The following is a 23,623-nucleotide window of genomic DNA, read 5'->3' as shown; positions in this document are numbered from 1 at the left end:
CTAATCTATATATTTATATAATTTTAACCCTCTAGTACAAGTACCACGCAGGGTACCGTAAGCAGGTGGGCCACCACATCGGCGCTCGTTGCGTCCAGGACGACCCTCTGCTCGTGCTGGCTTTCAACTCGGCCAAGATCGCCAGCGACGCCCTGTACAAGAAGGACTTTAACAAGTCCAAAACCAAGTTCAACCTGCCGGTGGACATGATGGCCTTTGAGCTGGCCAAGAAGAACCAGATCCAGGTCAACCACGCCAACTACATCACTCGCCTCCACAACTGGACGTGTCTGCCGGACTCCACTGATGTGGTGCAGGCCAGACATGCTTATGAAATAATGAGTGATGTGAGTGTTGCTTCCCTTTTAGCTGTTTCTATTTTTCTTTAATTTTATCTTCACATTGCAAAGAATGTCTGTATTTTAATGTTGCGTTGCTGCGCTTCATAGGCCGTCTACAAAGCTGACCTGAAGTGGCTCCAGGGCACGGGCTGGGTCCCCATTGGCTCACTGGAGGTGGAGAAAGCCAAGAAGGCTGCGGATGCCTTGAACGAAAGGAAATACCGCCAGCCCCCCAGCAAATTTCCCTTTACCAGCACCACGCAGGCCATGAACCTTGTGCTAGCAAAGAATAACGCTTTGACCATGAACAAGGTTAGAGTTTGTCATTGTATTGGTAAAATGAAAGGTAGTGACTACCTGGCTTTGCAATGGAGCGCTCTCTCTGGATATCTGTTGAGTTGATGCCATCAAGTGACACAAGAAACATTTGTGGTTTCTTCCAGCATCTCTACACCGAGGCATGGGAGAAGGACAAGACCAAACTGCACATCCAACCGAACACCCCAGAGATTGTCCTCTCTCAGCAGAACGCTATCAACATGAGCAAGGTTGGGTTAGGGTTTGTGGAAAGCCTGATGCTCTCCAGAATTTAGTGCCTCCGTTGGTTAAAACTGTTAACAAAAGTGTCCTTAAAAAGTATGTTTTGCTTTTCAGAAACTGTACAGACAAGGCTATGAAGCAACTATCAACAAAGGATATTTCCTCCCAGTGGATGCAGTGTCTGTGAAGGCCGCAAAGGCTTCCAGAGACATCATCAGTGATGTAAGTGAATCATGCACGCACCTGTATTATCACAGCGGACTAGCATTAATCTAAGTTGTATTTGAAGACCACGAGAATCTTTGGATTATAAAAAGATACATTTGTTATAGCCCTATGATTGACAAATTGGCATAAAGCATTAGGTGAGGGGTTGTTGAATCTGTGACTAAACACATTCTGCTATCATCAGTACAAGTACCACGCAGGATACCGTAAGCAAGTGGGACACCACATTGGAGCCCTCAGCGTCCACGATGACCCTCTAATCGTGCTGGCTCTCAACTCGGCCAAGATCGCCAGCGACGCCCTGTACAAGAAGGACTTCAACAAGTCCAAGACCAAGTTCAACCTGCCGGTGGACATGTTGAGCCTTGAGCTGGCCAAGAAGTGCCAGATCCAAGTCAACCACGCCAACTACATTACCCGCCTGCACCAGTGGACCTGCCTGCCGGACTCCAATGATGTTGTGCAGGCCAGGAAGGCCTACGATCTTCAGAGCGACGTGAGCCCTTTTCTTACACATTTGACGGACGTCAACATGCCTATAATCAACCATGCCTATTTTTTAATCGATTTTTCCCCAACAGGCTGTATACAAAGCCGACCTGGATGAGACTGTGGGTGTGGGATGGATCCCCATTGGTTCACTTGATGTGTTGAAGGCCAAGAACGCTGGTAGAATTCTCAGCGACCATCTCTACAAGTTGAAACCAGACACACAGAAGTTTACAACTGACATGACTTCGCTTCCAATGGTCTTGGCCAAAGCAAACGCTGAAATAATCAACAAGGTCAAGAATGTCACATCACTCGGTTGCAATCTTGGCACTTTTGTTCCATCTCTTCCTGGGGTTCACAGATTGTGTTTTCTTGTTGTATTTCTCACCACAGAAACACTACACTGCCGCTTGGGAGGCTGACAAGGTCAAGAACCATGTAATCCCCGATTTACCCGAGATTGTGCTCTCCAAAGCTAATGCTTACAACATTAGCAAGGTACTTTGGATCATCTGTTTTGGGAATCATACATTAAAATATCCGTGTTATGTTGAAATTTCTTCATTGTAATCTAATTTCTATTCTATATCATCCAGAAAATATACAGGGAAGGTGTTGAGGAGATGTTCAGGAAGGGCTACGACATCAAGTCCGATGCTGTCTCTATCGTCGCTGCCAAACGTGGAAGAGAAATCATCAGTGATGTGCGTCACCTATAAAAGAATTCCCAGTGATACTGACATTTGCCTTTTTTGCCATGTTCTGTTAATCATCAATTCACTCTTTTATCTCGACACAGTACAAGTACCACGCAGGGTACCGTAAGCAGGTGGGCCACCACATTGGGGCCCTCAGCGTCCACGACGACCCTCTGATCGTTCTCGCTATGAACTCGGCCAAGATCGCCAGCGACGCTCTTTACAAGAAGGACTTCAACAAGTCCAAAACCAAGTTCAACTTGCCGGTGGACATGTTGAATATTGAGCTGGCCAAGAAGTGCCAGGTGCAAGTCAATGACTTCAACTACAGAACTCATCTGCACAACTGGACCTGCCTTCCTGACTCCAATGACGTGGTCCAGGCTAGAAAGGCCTACGACCTGCAGAGCAACGTGAGAATACCAACTATTTACAATGTGTTTTGTTGCAAGATATTGTTCCTTTCAAAAAGAGGACTCAATGTGTGTCCCACCGTTTTGATTTGTAGGCCGTTTACAAAGCCGACATGGAATGGATCAGGGGAACAGGTTGGGTGCCAATCGGTTCAGTTGATGTGGAAAAAGCCAAAAAGGCGTCCGAGATTCTGAGCGAAATCAAGTATCGTCAGCCTCCCAGCCGCTTCAAATTCACTGCAAAGACAAGTGACATGCCGTATGTCCTCGCTCAAACAAATGCCCAAACCATGGACAAGGTAGTATCCAATGTTATTTCAATGCATTCTATTCAACTTTCATTATTATTTTGTGGGAACATTCTTAACGTGTAAAACAAATTTTTTGGTTTAACCCCCCCTACTTGAGCCTTTTTAGGGAAGTCGATAGTGATGCTGCTAATAAAAAGGATAAAAAATAGAGTTTAACAGCACATTTGTGTGCTGACTCCAGAAGGAAACATAATTCATGTTAAAATAAGAAAAGATATGCCTTTATTTGTCCCAATGGGGAAATTCACAGGATCGTGTCAGCAAAGTGGACAGTGCACACAATAGACATGGTTAAAAAATAAACTTTTTTTTTTTAAACAAGTGCAAAGGCCACAGTAACTAAGTATACTAAGAGCTAAATAAATATATGTATATGTACACATACCACAGTGGTAACTGATAGGCAACACTTTTATATTAAACTAAACCTTGTTAATATGCTGTTTGCAGAAAGCGTATACTTCTGCCTGGGAAAAGGACAAGCTCAACCTCCACATCAAGTGTGACACCCCAGAGATCATCCTGGCCAAACAGAACAAAATCAACACCAGTCTGGTAACGCAGCGCCCCGTCATGTAGCCGTACAATCAATCATCAAAGACTATCATAAATATAAAGTTGATACTTTTACTTGATCAGTTGATTCTGCTAAAGCTTGAATAAATCACATTGATATATGATTGTTGACCTTTTAATCCAATCTACTGCAAGGGAAATTGTCTGGTATTTTGTGAAACGGTGAATATATTAGATGCCGTAACTTAGTCTTTCCCTTTCCCCAGAAACAATATCGTGAAGGCTACGAGGACACCATAAACAAAGGCTACTACCTTCCCAAAGATGCAATTTCTGTTTTATCGGCCAGGGCCTCTCGAGACATCGTCAGTGATGTAAGTGTGATCCTCGTTTCCATAGTTGCTTCACAGGCTGAATTTTCTCTTTTTTCAATGAAACTAATCAAAAATACTTCCATTCCCAAATTGTCAGTACAAATACAAGGCCGGTTACCGCAAACAGTGCGGCCACCATATTGGTGCGCTCAGCATACACGACGACCCTCTGATCATGTTGGCCGCTAACGCTGCCAAGATCTCCAGCGAAAACATATACAAGAAGGACTTCAACTTGACCAAGACCAAGTACAACCTGCCGGTGGACATGCTGACCATTGAGCTGGCCAAGAAGTGCCAGCAACAAGTGAACGACTTCAACTACAGAACCCACTTGCACCAGTGGACCTGCCTGCCGGACTCCAGCGACGTGGTTCAGGCTAGGAAGGTGTACGACCTGCAGAGCGATGTGAGTGCATGAAAAGAACAAAACCAATAAAGGCCTTGATAAAATTAGCTTAAAAAGGAGCTTATGTCAGAATCCATGATGTCACTTGTGTTCCTCGGTCTAAGACAGGGGTGCCCACACTTTTCAGGCTCGCAAGCTACTTTTCAACCAACCAAGCTATGGCAATCTACACGTTAAGTAGTAGCGGTGACCAACAACAGGGTTGCTGTAAGCGCAAAACGGGTCGATTTGAAGAAAACTGTCAGAAGGAGGAAACTGTCACAGAACATAGTTGCTTTAGAATAAAATGTGTCTATTAGTAAGCAAGGATCGATCCGAGATCGCTCATCTCCGGCAGTAGACTGCGCATGCGCGACGTGTCATTTATTTTATCGATGGCACGGGACCGACTGTTACTGCGATCGACCTATTGAGCACCCCTGGTCTAAGCCTCATTAAAAACGTACGAGAATGCAAGAGTATTTGTTTGCATTTGAACTGCTTCCTGTGTCCAAAGGCCGTGTACAAAGCCGATATGGAGTGGCTGAGGGGATGCGGCTGGTCGCCCCAAGACTCCGTGGACGTGGTCAAAGCTAGAAATGCTCAGGCCATCATCAATGAGCGGCTCTACCGCCAGCCCCCGAGCACCGTGAAGTTCACCAGCGTGGTCGACCTCCCGGCCATTGTGTTGTCTAAGCAGAATGCCCACAACATCAGTGATGTGAGTAATAACTTGTTTTGCATTGATGTGTACACTTATAACGTCGTTATAGATGGAAGTTGACGGTATTTGCTTTGTATCATTCTGACAGTGGAAGTATAGAGAAGCCTGGGATAACGAGAAACTCTCCTTCCACCTCCCGCCTGACGCGCCCGGCTTCGTTCTGTCCAAAGCCAACGCCATCAGCATCAGTAACGTAAGTTGGTATCCTTACAAGATCAGCAGAGTTCTGCAGATGGTCGAACTCATAAAATTGTACGTGAAGCTACTCATACTATATAAATAGTACATGATCATTGATCTTAATGTTGTATTTCAGTTATTTAGATCATATTTCTTTGCTGTGTGCAGAAACTGTACACAAAGGCATGGGACGAGCACAAGGCCAAAGGCTATCACATCAAGGAGGACACCATCTCCGTGCTGAAGGCTAGAGCTTCCAGAGATATCATCAGTGACGTAAGTAGAGAACCCTGGGTGAGGTTTAAATACAGATACATTCCTTCGATTGTTTTCCCCCATTCTCATTCATTCTTTTATCTCTTTTTAGTACAAGTACCATGCAGGGTACCGTAAGCAGGTGGGCCACCACATCGGCGCTCGCTGCGTCCAGGACGACCCTCTGATCATGCTGGCCCTCAACTCGGCCAAGATCGCCAGCGACGCCCTGTACAAGAAGGACTTCAACAAGTCCAAGACCAAGTTCAACCTGCCGGTGGACATGTTGAATATTGAGCTGGCCAAGAAGTGCCAGCAACAAGTGAACGACTTCAACTACAGAACTTATCTGCACCAGTGGACCTGCCTGCCGGACTCCACCGACGTGGTGCAGGCCAGAAAGGCCTACGATCTGCAGAGCGATGTAGGTTAACGGCAGCATTTGTGGATAGTTGAATATTTATAGGATTTGATGATCTGAGGATCGCATGTCCCCAATATTTTCACATTGCTATTATTCATCACATAAATGTGTGTCTGCTTTGTTTCCTTAGGCTGTGTACAAAGCTGATATGGAGTGGATACGTGGATGTGGATGGATTCCACATGAGTCTGTGGATGTCCTGAAGGTCAAACATGCCCAGAAGGTCCTTGCTGATGTAAGTCTGCATACAATTCCACTGTCTGATTTGTCAGAAATGTATACGCAGTAGATATACCTTAAAAATGTAGAATTTCCCACAAAATGCTTGCGTTTATTAAATTAGATGAATTATTGTCCTGTCTTGTTCTTGCTTTTTTTCAGAGAGGCTATCGTGTCAAGTTGGACAATCAGAAATTCACTGTCAAAACTGACAGAGTCGACATGGTTTGTGCCAAGAATGCCGCTGCGGTCCTCAACGAGGTGAGCAGGAAACTGCTGATCAGATGTTGAACATATTAAAGTATACACCAGCTACAGTTTGTATGGAGTTAAAACCAACCAAAGAGTAGTAACTGAACAACAATTTTGTTTGTTGGTTGAACTAAAAAATAGTGAATAATAAAATCGCAGGATGCTAAAACATACTATTTAATGTCCTGGCGACCAATTGTTTTCCTCCTGACTGACCTAACTGAACTGATTTATCGCTCTGTACAGGCTAAATATCGCGAGGCCTGGCACAACGACAAGACAAAGTTCACGTCCTCCGACACCCCGGTTCTTGCCACAGCCAGAGAGGTGGCCAAGAACCTTCACCCGGTAAGACCAACTCCTTGACGAGTCAACAGTTCTTTGTCCTTTACTTTGTCCTTTACGTTCTCATCATCCATATCACTATTTCCACCTCTTGCAGAAACTGTACACCAAAGCTTGGGATAAGGTCAAAGCCACGGGCTACTTCATGCCTGGAGACGCCGTGCCAATCAAGCAGTGCATCCAGACCACTAAAGTTCAGAGTCAAGTGAGTATTTGAGACAAAGTCGTTTTCACACCTACAACCATGTTGATTACAATTGGACTGAACATGTGATGTCTGTCCGTCCCGCAGCATAAGTACCTCGAGAGTTACCGTAAGCAGGTGGGCCACCACATCGGAGCCCTCAGCGTCCATGACGACCCTCTGATCATGCTGGCCTTGAACTCGGCCAGGATCGCCAGCGACGCCCTGTACAAGAAGGACTTCAACAAGTCCAAGACCAAGTTCAACCTGCCGGTGGACATGCTGCAGTTCGAACTGGCCAAGAAGTGCCAGATCCAGGTCAACGACAACATCTACAGAACCCGCCTGCACAACTGGACCTGTATGCCGGACTCCAGTGATGTCATCCAGGCCCGCAAAGCCTACGACCTTCAGAGTGATGTGAGTGCTCATCCCAGGATGCCGCTGTCACATTCATGCATGCAGGTTTTTTTAATTTGTTATTTTCCCGAAGAAACAGCTACTTTGTGATAGTTAGGTGTTTAGAACCAAAATGTTTCTCCTGGGTGGAGAGAAATTGTTCTGCAAACACAAGTAGTGTGTCATAAAAAATAACTCCATATCAGAACTTAATGCGAACAACTAAAGACCAAGAAATGTGTACAAGTAAAATATGACCTTTTAGCCGAAGCAACAATCGGCTTTCCGTCATTGCAGAGGAGGATTGCCTTGTTGGGTGAGCTCTGTGTATTCGAGGACGCTGTCTTATCTACGAGGGCATAAGGAACACATCCAGTCATGTTTATTTCATTACCAACTCAGGTTGCTCTCTTTGGGCAAACTCTCATTTAAGGTGGAAAAACCCTATCTGGCATCTGCTACTTGTATGTGTAACATTCTGGTGACAATTGCAAGTTACAAATAATTGTTTTTAGAGAATGCTGAAAGCAACCTTCTTTTCTTAGTGGATTTCCAATCCTGGAAGTGAAGACAAAGTAACTTGTTCAAGACCAAGCGGTGCAACAACATTTACTAGAATGAATTGTTAGACCACTGCAGCTGAATCGTGGTGACTTTTGAATATATAATGACGGTTATTCCAATTTATGTGAGATGAAAACATAAAAATGACTGTACCAATCATGTGTTGATGTCTTTCTTCCTGTCTACAGAATATGTATAAGGCTGATTTGGAATGGATTCGCGGCTGCGGCTGGATAGCAGCTGACTCTGTTGACCACGTCAAGGTCAGGAAGGCCCAGGAGATCATCAATGAGGTGGGTGAACTACATTGCATTCAGTCTTTTAGCATGATTTTCCTGCTCTCTTTCGTGGCAGGTGTTTGTGTCACCTCCATGCTGTGTGTTTGTCATTGCAGAGGCACTACAAGAAACATGCCAAAGACTGCTTCTCCAAATTCACCCACGTCGTGGACCGCCCTGAGATTGTCTTGGCGAAGATAAACGCTGCAAACCTCAGTGATGTAAGTTAAATATAAAGCATCTGATTCTAACTTATTGATTTCAAGTAGCTTGGTGATAAACACAACTATGTTGTTTGTCCTCTGCCACAGCTGAAGTACAAAGAGACTTTCAATGCAGAGAAGGGTCAATATATCGGTTCAGAAGACACCCCTCAACTGGCTCACAGCAGGGAGGTGTCCAAGAACATCAGTGAGGTAATGCAAAGCATTTTATTTGTGTATTCATTTGTATGATGTCATACATTTCAGCTTTGGTTTTACACTGCGTGTCTGTGGGATTTCAGAAACTCTACAAGCAGCAATGGGACGAGTCGAAGGCTACCGGCTACCAGCTGAACCACCAGTACATCCCACTGCTCAGCGGCAAGAAGGGCCGGGAGATCATCAGCGATGTGAGTCCCTTCTTGTCCATGCCGATTTTAAGAAGTCAGGTTTTTATTCTCGCAGAATGTAAATAACAACAGTTGGGTCTGTTGCTATTCTGGATCGTACTAGGTCAAGTACAAGGATTTGCACGAGAAGGCCAAGGGTCACTACATGGCCGGGACGCTGGTGGACTTCCCCGAAGTAATGCGCTGTGGACAGCAGGAGAAGAACAAGGGACTGGTAAGACATCCAAGATACTCTATATAGAGATGGTTAGAAACTTTATCACCAGAGATTATTTACATTCTTCTAAAATGTCATTTTGGGCCAATTTGTAACACATTAGTAATGACTATGTCATTAACGCCACGGTCTGAATGTCTTTACAGAGGGTCTACACAAAGGACTACAACCACACCAAGACCAAGACCCACCTCCCACCAGACATCATCGCCAACAAGGTTGCTAAGCGTTGCCAGGACATGCTGAGCGACGTCCTCTACCGCACATACCTGCACCAGTGGACATGTCACCCCGACCAGGAGGACGTCATCCGGGCCCGCAAGACCAACGAGATCCTCAGTGACGTAGGTTCTCCATCTGCTGCTCACTGATCAACCAAACTCGTAATATATATATATATAAAAAATCTTTCGTATTAAAGGTTACTGTGAGGAACTTTAATCTGGTTCTCAAAGTCTGTTTAGTCCTGATCCCCAACGTGAACCAGTCTTACTTAGTCCCGATCCTCTATAGACCTCCATCAGTTAAGCAGACCAGAGAACATGTCCTATAATGTTGCTGTTGTCCTTCAGGTCTTCTACAAGGACGACCTGAACTGGATGAAGGGGATGGGTTGCTTCGTCTGGGACACGCCGGAGATCGTCCGGGCCAAGAAGTCCTACGAGCTGCAGAGTGAGGTGAGAGACGTCGCCAGCGTTCTTCATGTTCATACATATGTTGGAACGGTCATCTTCACTTCTGTTCTCTCCCACATCTTTGTTTTCCCTCACAGCTCAAATACAGAAACGAGGCCAAGAAGGAGTTCAACAATTACTCCATCGTGACGGACACCCCGGCCTACGTGACCGCCGTCCTGGGTCACACCTGGGCCAGCGACGTGAGTTCTGAAAAACACAAATACACAACGCTGCAGTTGAAAAACACACGGTGGCGTGCTTTGATTCAATACCCCCCCCCCCCTTTGATGTCCACAGCTGAACTACAAGGAGGCGTATCACAAGGAGAAGCACCTGTACACCACCGTGTTGGATACATACGACTACGCCCGATGCCTCAACTTCAAGCACTACTTCAGCAAAGTGAGTTCTTTCCTTCCATCGAGGTCCTAAAGCTTGAAAAGGCTTTTTGAACAAGCAATGACGTTGTATCCCCCCCCCCGACCCCCGTTCACAGAAAGAGTACAGCGCCGCATGGGACAAAGTCAAAGCCAAGAGCTACCAGATCCCTCACGACGCACACGCCCTGCAGCACGCCAAGCAGCAGAAGGTCATCCTCAGCGGCGTGAGTATGATCGGATCCGTATTAACGACACGCTTCCACGGTTATGAGTCCCACAGTTTGAATCCCATGCCCCCCCCCCCCTTCGCTTTCTAGGTGAAGTACAAGGAGGACTACGAGAAGTTCAAGTCCCTCTACAGTCTACCCAAGTCTCTGGAGGACGACCCCGCCACCGCCCGCTGCGTCAAAGCCGGGAAGCTGGTCCTGGACGTGAGTCGCGTCCTCGCTGCGTTTTTTTACCGTTAACATTGAGCGGTGACGGGAGAAATAACCCCCGGGGGGGGGGGTGTCCTCCGTCTCTCCACAGCGGCTCTATCGGGAGGACTACGAGAAGACCAAGGCCAAGAACCACATCCCGCCGGACATGCTGGAGATCCTCTCGGCCCGCAAGACCCAGTCCACCGTCAGTGGGATCCACTACCGCAAGTTCCTGCACCAGTGGATCTGCCTCCCCGACATGCAGGTGTACACGCAGGCCCGCAAAGTCAACGAGCAGCTCAGCGACGTGAGTTCCCGAAGGGCCCCTTCCTGCTTCCTTTTTAGTAGCTCCGTTTGAGCGTCTTATGCAATGTAAGATATGCAATGTAAGATATTGTTATAACATTCCAACTTCATCATGTGACCACAGAACTGTTTATCAATTTGGCGATTCCACAGAAGACTTGAGTCTATTTTGGAGCCGCTAAACCAGCCCAAATAAGAGAAGATCGGATGATTCATTCTTAAGGCACTCAAAGAGTGAAACGTGATGTTCTTTGGGCACTTTTCTGTAAATATGCAGAAATTTTGAGTTAAATCGACCACGTTCACAAAGATTACTTAACAGTAAACTTAATGCACAGCTTTATGTTCTTTGTTCAAATCCTGCAAGGAAACCAGTCAAATATTAAACGTATTATAAAGTAACAAAGGTTGAATATCCTGTAAACTATTTACCAGCAAAATATTTACTCAAAGTTCCCATATGAAGGTAATATAAGAACAAAGATCCCAAGAAGACGGCATTCTAACGTTAAATCAGCCTTAGATGTTGGTCTTCCCCCATGTGAACCCGCCCTCCAAAGTGACCTGAGGTCTCTCCCTCCACAGATCATCTACAAGGATGACCTGAACTGGCTGAGGGGAATCGGCTGCTACGCCGCGGACACACCGGAGATCATCCGGGTGAAGCACGCCGGTGACCTTCAGAGCGAGGTGAGTGCTCGGCCCCGCCCCCCCCCCTCGGCTGCCCCGCCCTAAACGTTCACCCCTCTGATGAACATCGTGTGTTTTGTTCCAGAACAAGTACCGAGCCAAAGGCATCGAGTCCTTCAAGGAGTACTCGGTGGTGACGGACACCCCGGTGTACGAGACCTCCAAGCAGAACTCCCTGAACTTGAGCGACGTGAGTCACACCTCCTTCTCCAAGGAGTCCATCACTTACCATTCAAATAGAACTATATCTAAATTCTGATGCTTGTGTTCCAGCTGCACTACCGCTACGACTACAACACCAACATCAAGGGCACCAACACGGCTCCCGCTGTTACCATGGAGACGGAGCGGGCCCGCATGGCCAACTACATCCAGAGCGACGTGAGAACGACGAGTCATAATTAACTGATTATGTATCAATTAGTCCTCGACCTGCAGCCTTTAGACGTCATGATGAGTGCAGACAATGACTAAAAAAATATGACTAATACCATTACTAGAAACATCATTTATTATTATTGATTCATTGATTTATTGATTCATAAGCAATTGTTTTATGAAGATTCATAGTAAGATTATCATCTTACATAAATATATATTTTAAACGTGTATTGTTATTGAGCGGAAAAAGAGCAAATTTGTAAATGAGCTTTTCCACATCACTTCAACTTTAAAGCTAAACGAGCCATTACAAATATATTTACGTTAGATATGGACAGCTCTGATATCTTTGTGTGTTTTAGATTACATGACCACATGTTAAAAAATGTGCTCTCCTTTTTAAATAAACAGAATGAACGCAAGCCTTATATGAACTGTAGATAAAATGTTAAATAAGAAAAGGACCTAAACGGTCTTTGGAATGTAGGCGTCTCACCCCGTCTAACCCCCGTCTCCTCCCAGAACTCCTACAAGGAGGCCAACAAGAATCTGATGCCCACGGGCTACTCCCTCCCCAGCGACACCCCGCTCATCAAGCAGGCCAAGATGAACAGCGTGGTCACCAGCTACGTGAGTGGAGAGCATCTTCCAAACCTCCTGCTTCCACCATGGAGGCTTTTTGTTACCTTCTCACACACTATGCTTTGATCTGTGCAGGTGAAGTACAAGGAGGCCTACGAGATGATGAAGGCGAAGGCCTACACTCTTCATCCCGAGGGCGTCAACTTCGTCAACTCCAGGAAGGCCAACAAGATCACCAACAACGTAAGAGGAGGCGATGTAACCTTATTGACCCCCCCCCTCACAGATTAATGTTACGCATCACAGTGTACATAAAGGTTTTCTCCTATGAATCCAGATAATTCCACAAGAATTTAAATATATATTAGCTAAGCACATTATTATATAAAATTATTAATAATAAAATAAATAAAAGATATTCAATAAAAATACATTATTTAATTCCATTATGATTTGAATTTTGTGTTTTTATGAAGAAATTACCCAAAAAAAGTAAAAGATTAACATTTAGCATATTTTTACACAATGTGGATCCTTGTAAACCGGCTGCTAAAATCATTAAACAAAGGGATCCGTATCTTTTATTATGGATCATCAATTATTATTATTAGCTGTTCTCTGTGTCTGCAGAAAAATCTAAAAGTAATATCTGATCCTATTTTTCTTTATTGCTATGATCTGTGATTATGATCCGAACCCTTAGATCTAAGAACCCCCTCTCGTTTACCCCCTCCCCCCAGCGTCTCTATCGGGAAGAATACCACAAGCAGAAGGACAAGATCCACAGCATCTACGACACTCCGGACATCAAACAAGTGAAGATGAACCAGAAGCACCTCAGCGAGGTAAGGAACCGCCTCCTCCCACCCTAAATCGCTCCTCCTCTTGCATCAGCATCCTTTCATCTGCCCTCTCTCCTCCTCCAGCTGTGCTACAGAGAGAAGTACTACAACACTAGAGGTCAGCTGATCTCTCTGCCCATCACGCCCCAGCTGATGCACTGCTACCACGTCAACCAGATCACCAGCGAGGTACGCCCGCATGGTCACGGGAAACGTCAAAACGCCGGGTAAGAAAATGTAGCTTCACACCATTGTGCTTTTACTTTCATAGCTGAAGTACAAAGAGGACCTGACGTGGCTGAGAGGACTGGGCTGCTTCCTGTACGACACCCCGGAGATGATCCACATCCGCAACATCACCAAGCAAAGGGTATGTCATTCCACCCTCATTCCATCCTCATTCCATCCTCATTCCTCATTCAACCATCATTCCATCTTCATTCCATCCTCATTCCATCCTCATTCCACCATCATTCCATCCTCATTCCACCCTCATTCTAGCCTCATTCCTCATTCTACCCTTATTACATCCTCATTCCTTATTCCACCCTCATTAAATCCTCAATCCTCATTCCATCCTCATTCCACTCTCATCCCAACCTCATTCTACCATCATTTCTCATTACATCCTTATTCCATACTCATTTCATACTGAAGACCAATCCAAACATTACAAAAAGCACCACAGCAGCACAAGAGACCAGAGATCTTTTAAGGGAAGGCTTGAGTTGAGGAGTGAAATATTTAAGCACGTGACATCATCTTTGTCCCCGTGTTTGTTCACAGGCGACCTACCCGGTGGAGGCCAAAAAGAACCTTGCAAACTTCTCCGTGGTCCTCGACACGCCAGAGTACAACCGTGTGACAGAGCTGAAGAGCCACATGAGCAACGTGAGTGGCGGCTGCGAGGGGCTCCGTCCTTTGGGGCGGGGTTTGATGTATTCTCAGTCCAGTTAATGGATTCAAATTGGGAGAAATTTGGTTCGAGCCCAGCTGAGAACCATCACTAACTGATCTTTGCGATGCAAGAGTCCCTGGCAGAAGAATCCAATATGGCGGCACGTCTGAGCATCTCTTCTTCCCTCTTCTGTCTGCAGATGATCTACAAGGCCCAGAGCAAGCAGGAGATGGCGAAGGTCTCCACCCCCGGGGACACTGTGGACATCCTGAGGGCTAAGTGGGCCCAGCAGCTGACCAACAACGCAAGTTCCACATGACGCTCTGACAACCCCCCTGCCCCTGCAGACCATCTAACCAGTTCTTCTTCTGTCTTCCCACAGTTCCAGTACACCAACGTGGCCAGCAAAGAGCGAACTCACTTCACCCAAGAGATGGACACCCCATCCATGGGCCACTCCAGGAGGATGAAGGTGGTCTGCAGCGATGTAAGTCCGCCTCCTACTCGACCCCCCCCCCCGCTTTCCCCGTTGTAGAAACAGAGCGCACGTTGACGGCGTGTTTCTTCTCCCCCATAGAACAAATACAAAGACCAGTACGAGAAGATGAAGCACAGGTACACGGCCATCGCCGACACACCTCTGCTCATCCGGGCCAAGAAGGCCTACCTCCAGTCCAGTGACGTGAGTCCCTGATCAATAACTCTTATAAGTCTCTTCTTTATTGTTCTTTGTGTTTCATTTGAAGTGGTTTGACATTATGTTGAAAAAAAAACCTACAGGAAGAGATAAAAGCTGTGAACAATGTTCAATATACGTGAACAAGAAGCTTCTTTTCTCTATGTCTGCAGCTGCGCTACAAAGAGACCTTCGAGCTCTCTAAGGGTCACTACCACACGGTGAAGGACGCCCTGGACATCACGTACCACCGCAGGGTCACGGATGACATCAGCGAGGTCGGCACATCGGTTCTTTAAGATAGAATCACTGGAGACCATTTGTCTTCTTACGGAGTGCTCCTTGTCTTCCTCAGGTGAAATACAGAGAGAAGTACATCAACTCTCTGGGGACGTGGAAGTCCATCCCCGACCGGCCCGAGTTCTACTTCAGCAAGATCGCCAATGACAACATCAGCAGCGTGAGTCTCAACCCCCCCCCCCCCCCCCCCCGGTGGAGAGAGAGCCATGCGGGGTCATTGGCATATGGGTGAAATGCTGTTGGTTGTGGTTCCTCTGCAGGTGAAGTACAAGGAGGACCTGGAATGGCTGAAGGGCCTCGGCTGCTTCGTGTGGGACACGCCGGAGCTGGTGCAGGCCGAGAGGAACAAGACGCTGTACAGTGAGGTGAGGGGGGCAAATACACAGGTGGCTCTCCCACGCGTTCTGCATTATTGTCAGCTTACATTCTCAATTTCTGCAGTAAATAAAGTATAATTAAAGATATCGGGTTTCAGGGTTCATTCTCAAGGCAATTTTTTTGCCTTAAAATGATTCAATTTGACTTTATGTTTGGAACATAAGGATGTCTAGAACGGTCTAAACCCAAGAACTAACCTACTGGAGTTCAATATTTATTCTATTACAGTTATTACAGCCTTGCAGTTTTATATATACCCCCTTGACAGGAATGTCACATAATAATTTTCAGCCTCTCTTCCTGTTTTTGGAACAGCTCTCTTAGCAAGTAAAACATCGGTCTCTCCCATGATGCATCAGGGTTCAGGCCTTCAGCGGGGTCGCAAATTATTTTTGCCGAGTGTTTCTCTGCTTCTTTTTCAATGACGGGTTCCTTTTCTCGCTGGCAGAGACTCTACAAAGCGTCCTCCGAGAAGAACAGAGGCAACTTCAGGTACACCTGCGACACGCCCTTCTTCCAGGCCGCCAAGTACGCCTCCACCCTCATCAACGAGGTGAGTCCCTCCACCCGCCACCCGGCGTAGCAAAAACACCTTGTTCTGCCTACTTTGTAAAGTAGATTCTTTAATCCCACTTCTCTGTCTCTGGGCATCTCTGTTGGACTCTCAGCTTGGAGGTAAAAGTATCATTATTGTTCCTATGATTCATGACCCTTATTTTCTTCACAGGTAACCACGATGTATAAAACTTGTTTCAGCAATCCTTTACTTTAGTAGAAGTAGAAATACCACAGTTTAGAAGTACTCCGTTTTCATAAGACTGTTTTATTTAAACTATCAATGGTTCCTTGGAATGTTGTTGTAGTATGTTGTCATATTTCTTTATCCCTTCATGGAAGAACAGTTGCACGCCAGAATAAGATGCTTTGAGTAGAACTCTAAATACTCTGGAGGAATACTTCGAAGTCCAAGTAGCACTTGATCAAGTACTTCAGTTCTTTGTCTTTAACCGCTCTGACGTTCTGAGCAGAGATCCTACAGAGCCAATTATGAGAAAACCAAGGATAAGTTCACCATAACCACCGACGACCCTAGATACGTACTGGCCAGAGCCAACAACCTGATGAGCCAGGTAATCGGGCCCCTCGCCGCGTGCACCACCGGCCCCGCCTCCTCCGCTGCGCCCCGCGGCGCCCCGCAGACCTCTGCATGACAGAGCGGACGTGTGTCTCTCTGGCTGGACGGCTGTCTCTCTCATCTGTGCCATCAGAGAGACTCAATAATCCAAGGGGATTCTCTTTTATTTTATATTACAATATACATTATATGTTATATTCTATTTTTCTATTATTATCGATTATCGAGCTCATGGACTCAAAGCTTTCCGTCACTCTGAAGGTACAGATGAGGACAAAGCTCCTCCATCACACTCTCCGGAGATCTTCTGTGTTTTTTCTAATGTCCTCACCTTTGGCATGCTGTGTGTGTGTGTGCGTGTGTGTGTGTGTACGTGTGTGTGTGTGAGAACAGGCTAAGTATAAATCCAGAGCTAAGGAGCTGCTAAAGAGCGGCTGCAATGAGCTCCACCGGCCCGACATCCTCTCGGCCCTTTACCAGTCCACTATGAGCAGTAAGGTAAACACTGGTGGAAGAGAGGTCAGAGGTCACCAGGTCTCACTGGTCCTCTCGTACATCGCTCCCTCCATCCAAACCACTTCAACCCCTCAAAGGAGGTTTAACTTCATTTCCCCGTTGTCTCCACGCTGTGATCCATCCATGCATTCACTTCTTTTCATGTCTCATTGATCCTGAACCTCAAGGACTGCTCCACACATTCCACACATGTGGATCGAAGCAGGATAGTTCATTAGGTAAAAACATGAGTATGGGAATGTGTTACATTCATCCTTTTTAAAGAAAAACAAATAAAATAGTAGTTATTATATCAGGGGAGCCTGATCTTCACCTGAGACGAAACACAAATACAGTAAGAACACAGTAATGTAAAATACAGTAAGAACACAGTAATGTAAACTTTACTAATAAAACTTAAAGCTTTCGCCACACTTCTTCTTAACTCATCTTCCGTGCAGATTAGTATCTGTAAGGAGACTTAATGTATCTGACATACATTTACTACATTGAATGCCCCATTTAAAAATATACCGGAACAAAACACAAAACAAAATGTGCAGAATTCAATTTAAGAAACACTGAAAATAAAATGAAAAAATGGACATACATCGACCTAAATGAGGCAGTAATGCCGTAGTCAGGTCTGCTGTGGGTAAGTAGAAGGAGTCCAGCATGTTCCAGATTCGTCCCCGTCTCCCTGCAGACTGGAAATTGGTACCACGTGTCGTTGTCTTCATCCTTGTCTGTAGATGCATGTTTCATAAGGCATGTCTTCATGAACCTGTACACGTCACCACTTCACTCATTACACATAGCGAACCCTTCCAAGATCTCATTGTGCACGAGACCTATCCAACAAGTGGAGCAAATTGGAATGAATAATTACAGCGGTGGATGGATATCAGGAGTGGAACTAACCATCTATACCCCCCCCCCCCCCCACCAGTGGAGGTACAGGGAGCAGTACGAACAAGCCAAGGACAAGTTCACCTCGATCCTGGAGACCCCCGAGTACGAGGCCCACAAACGCAGCAAGAAGATCACAGACGTGAGATTTTAAGATGCAAAATGTTTGACAGGGTCGTTTGTCCGAATGTGTCCTGACTGACATGACGACTGTTCCTCAGATCATCTACAAGATGGAGCACAACAAGACCAAGGCCAAGGGCTACACCTTGCCTTACGACACGCCGCACACACAGCACATGAAGAGGGTCAAGGACATCACCAGCAACGTAGGTCCCGCCCCCCACCAGCCGCACCTCTTCAGGAGAAGCTCGTCTTTACGTGGAATTTGTTAATGCGTCTTGCAGATGAAGTACAGAGAAGTTTACGAGAAGAGCAAAGCCCAGATCAACATCGACCCAGAGGCTCATGAGATCCGTGCTGCCAAAGAGGCCTACAAGAACATCAGCAACGTGAGCGCCTCCAGATTCAAGTTCCACCTCAAAGTACCCCAGAACATCGACTCAAGTGTTTGTTCTTTGTTTAGCTCGACTACAAGAAAAAGTATGAGGCGACCAAGAACAAGTGGATCTGGACAGCGGACCGACCCGACTTCCTGAATAATGCCAAGAACTCCCTGCAGCAGAGCGACGTGAGCCCAGGCTTCCTTTGACCTGTACTTCGAATGTCTAACGAGACGTGCTTCACAAACACACTCATAATCCGTCCTGCTTCCCCCAACAGGTCGAGTACAAGTACGACAAAGAGATGATGAAGGGCTGCGTGATGTCCGTAGTGGACGACAAGTTGACCCTCCTGGCCATGAAGAATAACGACATGGCCAGCGAGGTACGTGATGAAACCAATGACCTCACAGAATTGAACGCTATCTCCGGTTAGCTCCGGTTAGCTCCGGTTAGCTCTTGTTTACTCCGCTTTTCGCCGCTCTCTAGGTGAAGTACCGAGAGAAGTACGAGAAGGGGAAGGGCCACTACGTCCCCGTCAGCGACACTCCCCAAATCCTGCACGCCAAGGCAGTGCGCTCCCTGGTGTCAGAGGTGCGCTTCATTCGGTGAAGGGGTAGCTTTGGTCACGAACGGAGTGAGATGTTTAACTGGACGTGTGTTGTCCTCCGTTCCCTCCTCAGAGCAAGTACAAGGCGGCCAGTAAGAAGAACATGCAATCTGGTTCCTTCACCACCCTGTCAGAGACCCGGGACACGGTCCACAGCAAGGAGATCAACAAGCTGGTTAGCGGGGTAAGACTCACCTTCAAGGGGTGAAGGTCCTGCCCTCACATGATGAAGGTCTTACCTTCACGTGATGAAGGTCCTGGTTTCAGGTGATGAAGGTCTTACCTACGTTTACGGACCCTTTTGCCTTCTTTCCAGAAACTGTACAAAGCAAAGTTTGAGAAGGAGAAGGGCAAGTCAATCTACAACAACATGATCGTTCCACCCGACGTGCAGCACGCCATGGGGGTGGCCAAGAATCAGAGCAACGTGAGTCATCAGCTGCAGGAGGCTTTATTTCATTTACAGCGGCGGGATTCCTTCATCCTTCAGTGCCTGCTGTATTCTGCTTTGTGAAAAAACAGGTCGCCTACAAGAAGGAAGCCAAAGCCAACCTCCACTACACCAGCGTGGTGGACCGCCCCGACATCCAGAAGGCCACTCAGGCCGCCAAGCTCATCAGTGAGGTATGATCCTCACAAAGAATGTTATCATTTAGGGACATGCTAGTTCTGGTTTTGAGTGCGGTTCTGGTTCTTGCCTCCTCACAGGTGGGCTACCGCGAGAAGGCTCGTGCGGAGGCGGGCCGTGGAGGTTCTCTGGTGCACCGCCCCGACATCGCTCTGGCCACCGAGGTGTCCAAACTGACCAGCCAGGTACGCCGCAAACCGGCCCAGCCGGGCCCGCGTAGGCGCGGCGCTCATCCGTCTCCCAGGCAACCTGATGTATTGCACAAGATGTCCGGAGACGGGCTGCTGCGGAGATCTGCTGTCTGATTCTCACAGTCAGACCGGCTTTGATCCGGGCTCCCTCGCGGTGGTGGTGGGAGGTGGGGGGGTGCGGGGGGGGGGGACTGGCTCCCTTCACACCACCTGTTCTCGCTAACTCTTCATATTTGTGAATACATTTGATGTAGTTGCTCAGCATTAGGAGGCTTTTTAAGAGATTGAGGCTCCTCCGTAGCGCTTCCTGCCTCATCATCACCCTTCATCATCATGAAAGTACATTTACGTGTTTTAACTGCTCATTTTCACTGTTCATGTCCCCGTCCTTAACCCTGTCCTCTTCCTTCGACCTTCTTCTGACTCCTCGTCTCTTCCCTCTTCCATCGTGTCCTCATCTGTGTGTCCTCGTCCCTCCATCTCACTGCGCTTTGCAGGTGGAGGACAAGCCCTCCCTCCACGGAGCGTCTTCCTTTGACACCCCCCAGATGCGCCACATTAAGAAAATGAGTGCAGTGACTAGTGATGTAAGGAGGTTGAGGCCCTTCATGCTTCTGCTCTGTCTCTCCGTGTCCTCCTCGCCCGTAACCATGGGATACCGTTTCCTCTTCTGCAGTTCAGCATCGTGTGCAACCTCTGTCCTTTGCCTCTCCTCGCAAACTGTGGCTCATTGTTGCATTACTGCATTTACACTACGTATATACTGAAGGACCATTTAATACAAGTTATGTAACAATGAAACACAGCAGAGCCAACTAAAACTAGAACGTTCCCCTTAGAGCATCAACAGGAACGCAACAAAAACATTTATTCCCCCAAATTCAGTTTTTAGAAGATGAATTATTGCATTAAAAGTCTCTTTTGTAGTAGAGCAGCATGCCGCATCCCCTCACATGGCCCGTTCCATTCCGGACTCAGGACCTTCGTTCGCATGTCTCCAGATATCTGTACAGAACAAACGTGTTAATCTGGGTGTCGGCTCTGTGGTTTTATTCCTTTCTAATCGGAACATTCAGCTCTCTGACGTTTAAATTAACAGATGAAGCGAAATAACGCGGGTTGGTTTCTCTTTTCTCTTCGTTCAGGCTCCTTCTGAAACACGATGCTACCGCCCGACCTCTTCCATGTATAGGCTCTTAGAGCTAAAGATATATATATGTATAATATAATCTTTAGCCTGAAGCGGGAAACGAAGCAGGAAACAAACCAACGCATGACATTTAGAAAAGTATAACAGGGGATGCAGACGTCATTTGAGACGTGATATTTAAAGAAAGCCATCCCTTTTTATACAATCTGAACCAGAGCATTTTGTTCTCCAAACATCTCCCGATGGTTTCGGTCTCCATTGCTGCTAAGCTAACTGAGCTAACGCTGTGCACAGGTGAAGTACAAGGAGAAGTTTGACAAGGAGATGAAAGGAAGGAAGCCCCAGTATGACCTGAAGAACAGTAAGATTTACCAGACGCTGAAGGATGCCAACGAGCTGGCGAGCGAGGTGAGTGAAGAAGCGTCTCGGAGCGCGACTTCCTGTCCCAGATCCTCCCACCTGACACCCATGCGTCCTCGCAGGTCAAGTACAAAGGAGACCTGAAGAAGCTCCACAAGCCGGTGACGGACATGGCCGAGTCTCTGTCCATGCAGCACAACCTGAGCACCAGCAAGCTGTCCAGCAGCGTAAGACACCCCCCCCCCCCTCCCCCCTCCCTTTGACATCACCCTCACAGGAAGCAGCACTTTAACACCTCTCATCCACACATTCCATCACTCTGTGACCTCATCTGGTAGTGACCCTTCTCACCTTTGACCTTTCCTCCTCTTTGACCCTCTTATGCTGTAACCTCATTCATCGTCCTCCTGTAGTTTGAACATCATCATCATTTAATAATTATCACTTAACACAAAACTCTTCCATTAATTCTTTAACTATCAATTTTCACTTTTCAATATTGCATATTATTTGAATTATGCGTTAAATGTATAACTGACAGAGACAGAAGGGGGAGGGGGGTAATATTCTGAGAACAAATTGAAATTGTCCAAATTTTCAGTGGAAGTTGGATTTATGAGAAAGAAAGTTGCATATTTCCTTTGGATAACGTAGTAAATATATGATACGATAAGTCGGTACGCTGAAGATTATGCTCATAAATCACTTGTATTGTCATATTGATGGCAACAGTATTCTGAATATATAGTATAAGTTTTCGGTGGGAAGTGCATCAACATAACAAAAAAAACTAGCTTCTTAACGTTCTCGCAAATTTTCAGATTTAATTTCAGGTTTTTAAGTTATGGATTTAGTCTAAAATTATTTATTTTTTTAAATACAAGAAATATGCAACTTCTTTTCTGGTTTATTTATAATGTATTTCTCATGAATAAATCACTATAATCTCTGTTAGTTTGATTATGTTTCATAAAAGGAGGGACTTTTGACCATGTGATGGATGTTAAGCTCCAGACAGTTTGCTGTACTGAGCTGCCCCCCCCCCCCCCCCCCCCCCCCCCCCGTAGTACTGCTACAAGAAGAAGCACGAGGAGAGTAAGGGTCACTACCACATGATCGCTGACACACCACAGCAGCTCCATCACAAGGAGGCCTCTGAGCTCCAGAGCAACGTAAGTGGTCCATTACACCACCTCCTCACCTGAGGCTTAGATACACCACCTCATCACCTAAGGCTCAGATACACCACCTCCTCACCTGAGGCTTAGATACACCACCTCATCACCTAAGGCTCAGATACGCCACCTCCTCACCTGAGGCTCAGATACGCCACCTTCTCACATCACCTGAGGCTCAGATACACCACCTCCTCACCTGAGGCTCAGATACACCACCTCCTCACCTGAGGCTCAGATACACCACCTCCTCACCTGAGGCTCAGATACACCACCTCCTCACCTGTGTGTGTGTGCGCAGGTGAAGTACAAGGAGAAGTATGAGAAGGAGAAGGGGAAGGCCATGCTGGACTTTGAGACGCCCACGTATGTGACGGCTAAGGAGGCGCAGCACATGCAGAGTCAGGTGATTAACCTTTGTTTCTGACTCTCCTTGCTGTATATTCTATATATCTATTTATGTATATATATATTTAGAGAGATATATAGATATATCTCTCTATATATATAGTGTTTCTGTATATTCCAGTGTGCTTTCTGTTCAAACTGCTTCTTCTTTCAGGAATTGCTCGATTTCAATGAGTTTTAACATCCATCCAGGTTTTTGTGGTTATTGTGACTTTCGCCCTCCCCCCCCCCGCACACACACACGCACACACACACACAATGGTTGCATACGGGTGTCAGGTGACCGCCGATCTGCCTGCATGCTGTTGTTTGAGCTCTGTGTTTATCTCTTTCGGCCAATAGAAAGACTATAAGAAGGACTTTGAGGAGCACATGAGGGGCAAGAACCTCTCTGGGTTGGAGGTCACGCCCGCCATGATACATGTCAGACACGCCACCAGAATAGCCAGTGAGGTAACTAAGAGGACGATGTGATCCCTGAGAACCTCCCCATCTACCTGTAATCGTACTAAGACCACAGCCCCCCCCCCCCCCCCCGGGGATGCTCCTTTATCCTGGTTTGTTTGCATGTCTCT

At 46.6% G+C, this 23,623-nt stretch overlaps 1 protein-coding gene across 15 annotated transcripts in view; it reads left to right on the top strand.

Moving 5' to 3' along the window:
- The window catches only part of neb (nebulin), a 54,884-nt gene that overhangs the window by 22,808 nt on the left and 8,453 nt on the right, over positions 1-23,623 (top strand). For 6 of the 15 annotated variants that reach the window (XM_062565086.1, XM_062565098.1, XM_062565096.1 and 3 more), the window contains 67 exons: positions 36-347; positions 450-653; positions 785-889; positions 996-1,103; positions 1,294-1,605; positions 1,691-1,894; positions 1,995-2,099; positions 2,198-2,305; positions 2,401-2,712; positions 2,808-3,011; positions 3,474-3,578; positions 3,806-3,913; positions 4,011-4,322; positions 4,819-5,022; positions 5,114-5,218; positions 5,374-5,481; positions 5,573-5,884; positions 6,015-6,119; positions 6,266-6,364; positions 6,602-6,703; positions 6,798-6,905; positions 6,993-7,304; positions 8,036-8,140; positions 8,242-8,346; positions 8,437-8,541; positions 8,631-8,738; positions 8,842-8,952; positions 9,102-9,299; positions 9,528-9,632; positions 9,728-9,832; positions 9,930-10,034; positions 10,129-10,236; positions 10,330-10,443; positions 10,541-10,738; positions 11,323-11,427; positions 11,513-11,617; positions 11,701-11,808; positions 12,331-12,438; positions 12,526-12,633; positions 13,131-13,235; positions 13,317-13,421; positions 13,504-13,602; positions 14,019-14,123; positions 14,330-14,434; positions 14,513-14,617; positions 14,708-14,812; positions 14,980-15,084; positions 15,162-15,266; positions 15,367-15,471; positions 15,933-16,037; positions 17,013-17,117; positions 18,064-18,165; positions 18,245-18,352; positions 18,431-18,535; positions 18,610-18,714; positions 18,807-18,911; positions 19,016-19,120; positions 19,210-19,320; positions 19,453-19,563; positions 19,659-19,760; positions 19,845-19,949; positions 20,453-20,542; positions 21,400-21,513; positions 21,588-21,692; positions 22,533-22,637; positions 22,942-23,046; positions 23,391-23,501. In XM_062565086.1, coding sequence (XP_062421070.1) covers positions 36-347; positions 450-653; positions 785-889; positions 996-1,103; positions 1,294-1,605; positions 1,691-1,894; positions 1,995-2,099; positions 2,198-2,305; positions 2,401-2,712; positions 2,808-3,011; positions 3,474-3,578; positions 3,806-3,913; positions 4,011-4,322; positions 4,819-5,022; positions 5,114-5,218; positions 5,374-5,481; positions 5,573-5,884; positions 6,015-6,119; positions 6,266-6,364; positions 6,602-6,703; positions 6,798-6,905; positions 6,993-7,304; positions 8,036-8,140; positions 8,242-8,346; positions 8,437-8,541; positions 8,631-8,738; positions 8,842-8,952; positions 9,102-9,299; positions 9,528-9,632; positions 9,728-9,832; positions 9,930-10,034; positions 10,129-10,236; positions 10,330-10,443; positions 10,541-10,738; positions 11,323-11,427; positions 11,513-11,617; positions 11,701-11,808; positions 12,331-12,438; positions 12,526-12,633; positions 13,131-13,235; positions 13,317-13,421; positions 13,504-13,602; positions 14,019-14,123; positions 14,330-14,434; positions 14,513-14,617; positions 14,708-14,812; positions 14,980-15,084; positions 15,162-15,266; positions 15,367-15,471; positions 15,933-16,037; positions 17,013-17,117; positions 18,064-18,165; positions 18,245-18,352; positions 18,431-18,535; positions 18,610-18,714; positions 18,807-18,911; positions 19,016-19,120; positions 19,210-19,320; positions 19,453-19,563; positions 19,659-19,760; positions 19,845-19,949; positions 20,453-20,542; positions 21,400-21,513; positions 21,588-21,692; positions 22,533-22,637; positions 22,942-23,046; positions 23,391-23,501 — 8,898 coding nt within the window. Of the gene's footprint in view, positions 1-35; positions 348-449; positions 654-784; positions 890-995; positions 1,104-1,293; positions 1,606-1,690; positions 1,895-1,994; positions 2,100-2,197; positions 2,306-2,400; positions 2,713-2,807; positions 3,012-3,473; positions 3,579-3,805; positions 3,914-4,010; positions 4,323-4,818; positions 5,023-5,113; positions 5,219-5,373; positions 5,482-5,572; positions 5,885-6,014; positions 6,120-6,265; positions 6,365-6,601; positions 6,704-6,797; positions 6,906-6,992; positions 7,305-8,035; positions 8,141-8,241; positions 8,347-8,436; positions 8,542-8,630; positions 8,739-8,841; positions 8,953-9,101; positions 9,300-9,527; positions 9,633-9,727; positions 9,833-9,929; positions 10,035-10,128; positions 10,237-10,329; positions 10,444-10,540; positions 10,739-11,322; positions 11,428-11,512; positions 11,618-11,700; positions 11,809-12,330; positions 12,439-12,525; positions 12,634-13,130; positions 13,236-13,316; positions 13,422-13,503; positions 13,603-14,018; positions 14,124-14,329; positions 14,435-14,512; positions 14,618-14,707; positions 14,813-14,979; positions 15,085-15,161; positions 15,267-15,366; positions 15,472-15,932; positions 16,038-16,512; positions 16,615-17,012; positions 17,118-18,063; positions 18,166-18,244; positions 18,353-18,430; positions 18,536-18,609; positions 18,715-18,806; positions 18,912-19,015; positions 19,121-19,209; positions 19,321-19,452; positions 19,564-19,658; positions 19,761-19,844; positions 19,950-20,452; positions 20,543-21,399; positions 21,514-21,587; positions 21,693-22,532; positions 22,638-22,941; positions 23,047-23,390; positions 23,502-23,623 lie in introns of all 15 variants that reach the window. The other 9 variants (XM_062565092.1, XM_062565090.1, XM_062565094.1 and 6 more) reach the window with 7 other exon arrangements.

This window comes from Pungitius pungitius, chromosome 10 (genome assembly GCF_949316345.1).
Source record: "Pungitius pungitius chromosome 10, fPunPun2.1, whole genome shotgun sequence".
Taxonomy (NCBI): Eukaryota; Metazoa; Chordata; class Actinopteri; order Perciformes; family Gasterosteidae; genus Pungitius; species Pungitius pungitius.
The sequence above is the reverse complement of the archived record's forward strand: the minus strand, read 5'-3'. Positions and strand labels throughout refer to the sequence as shown.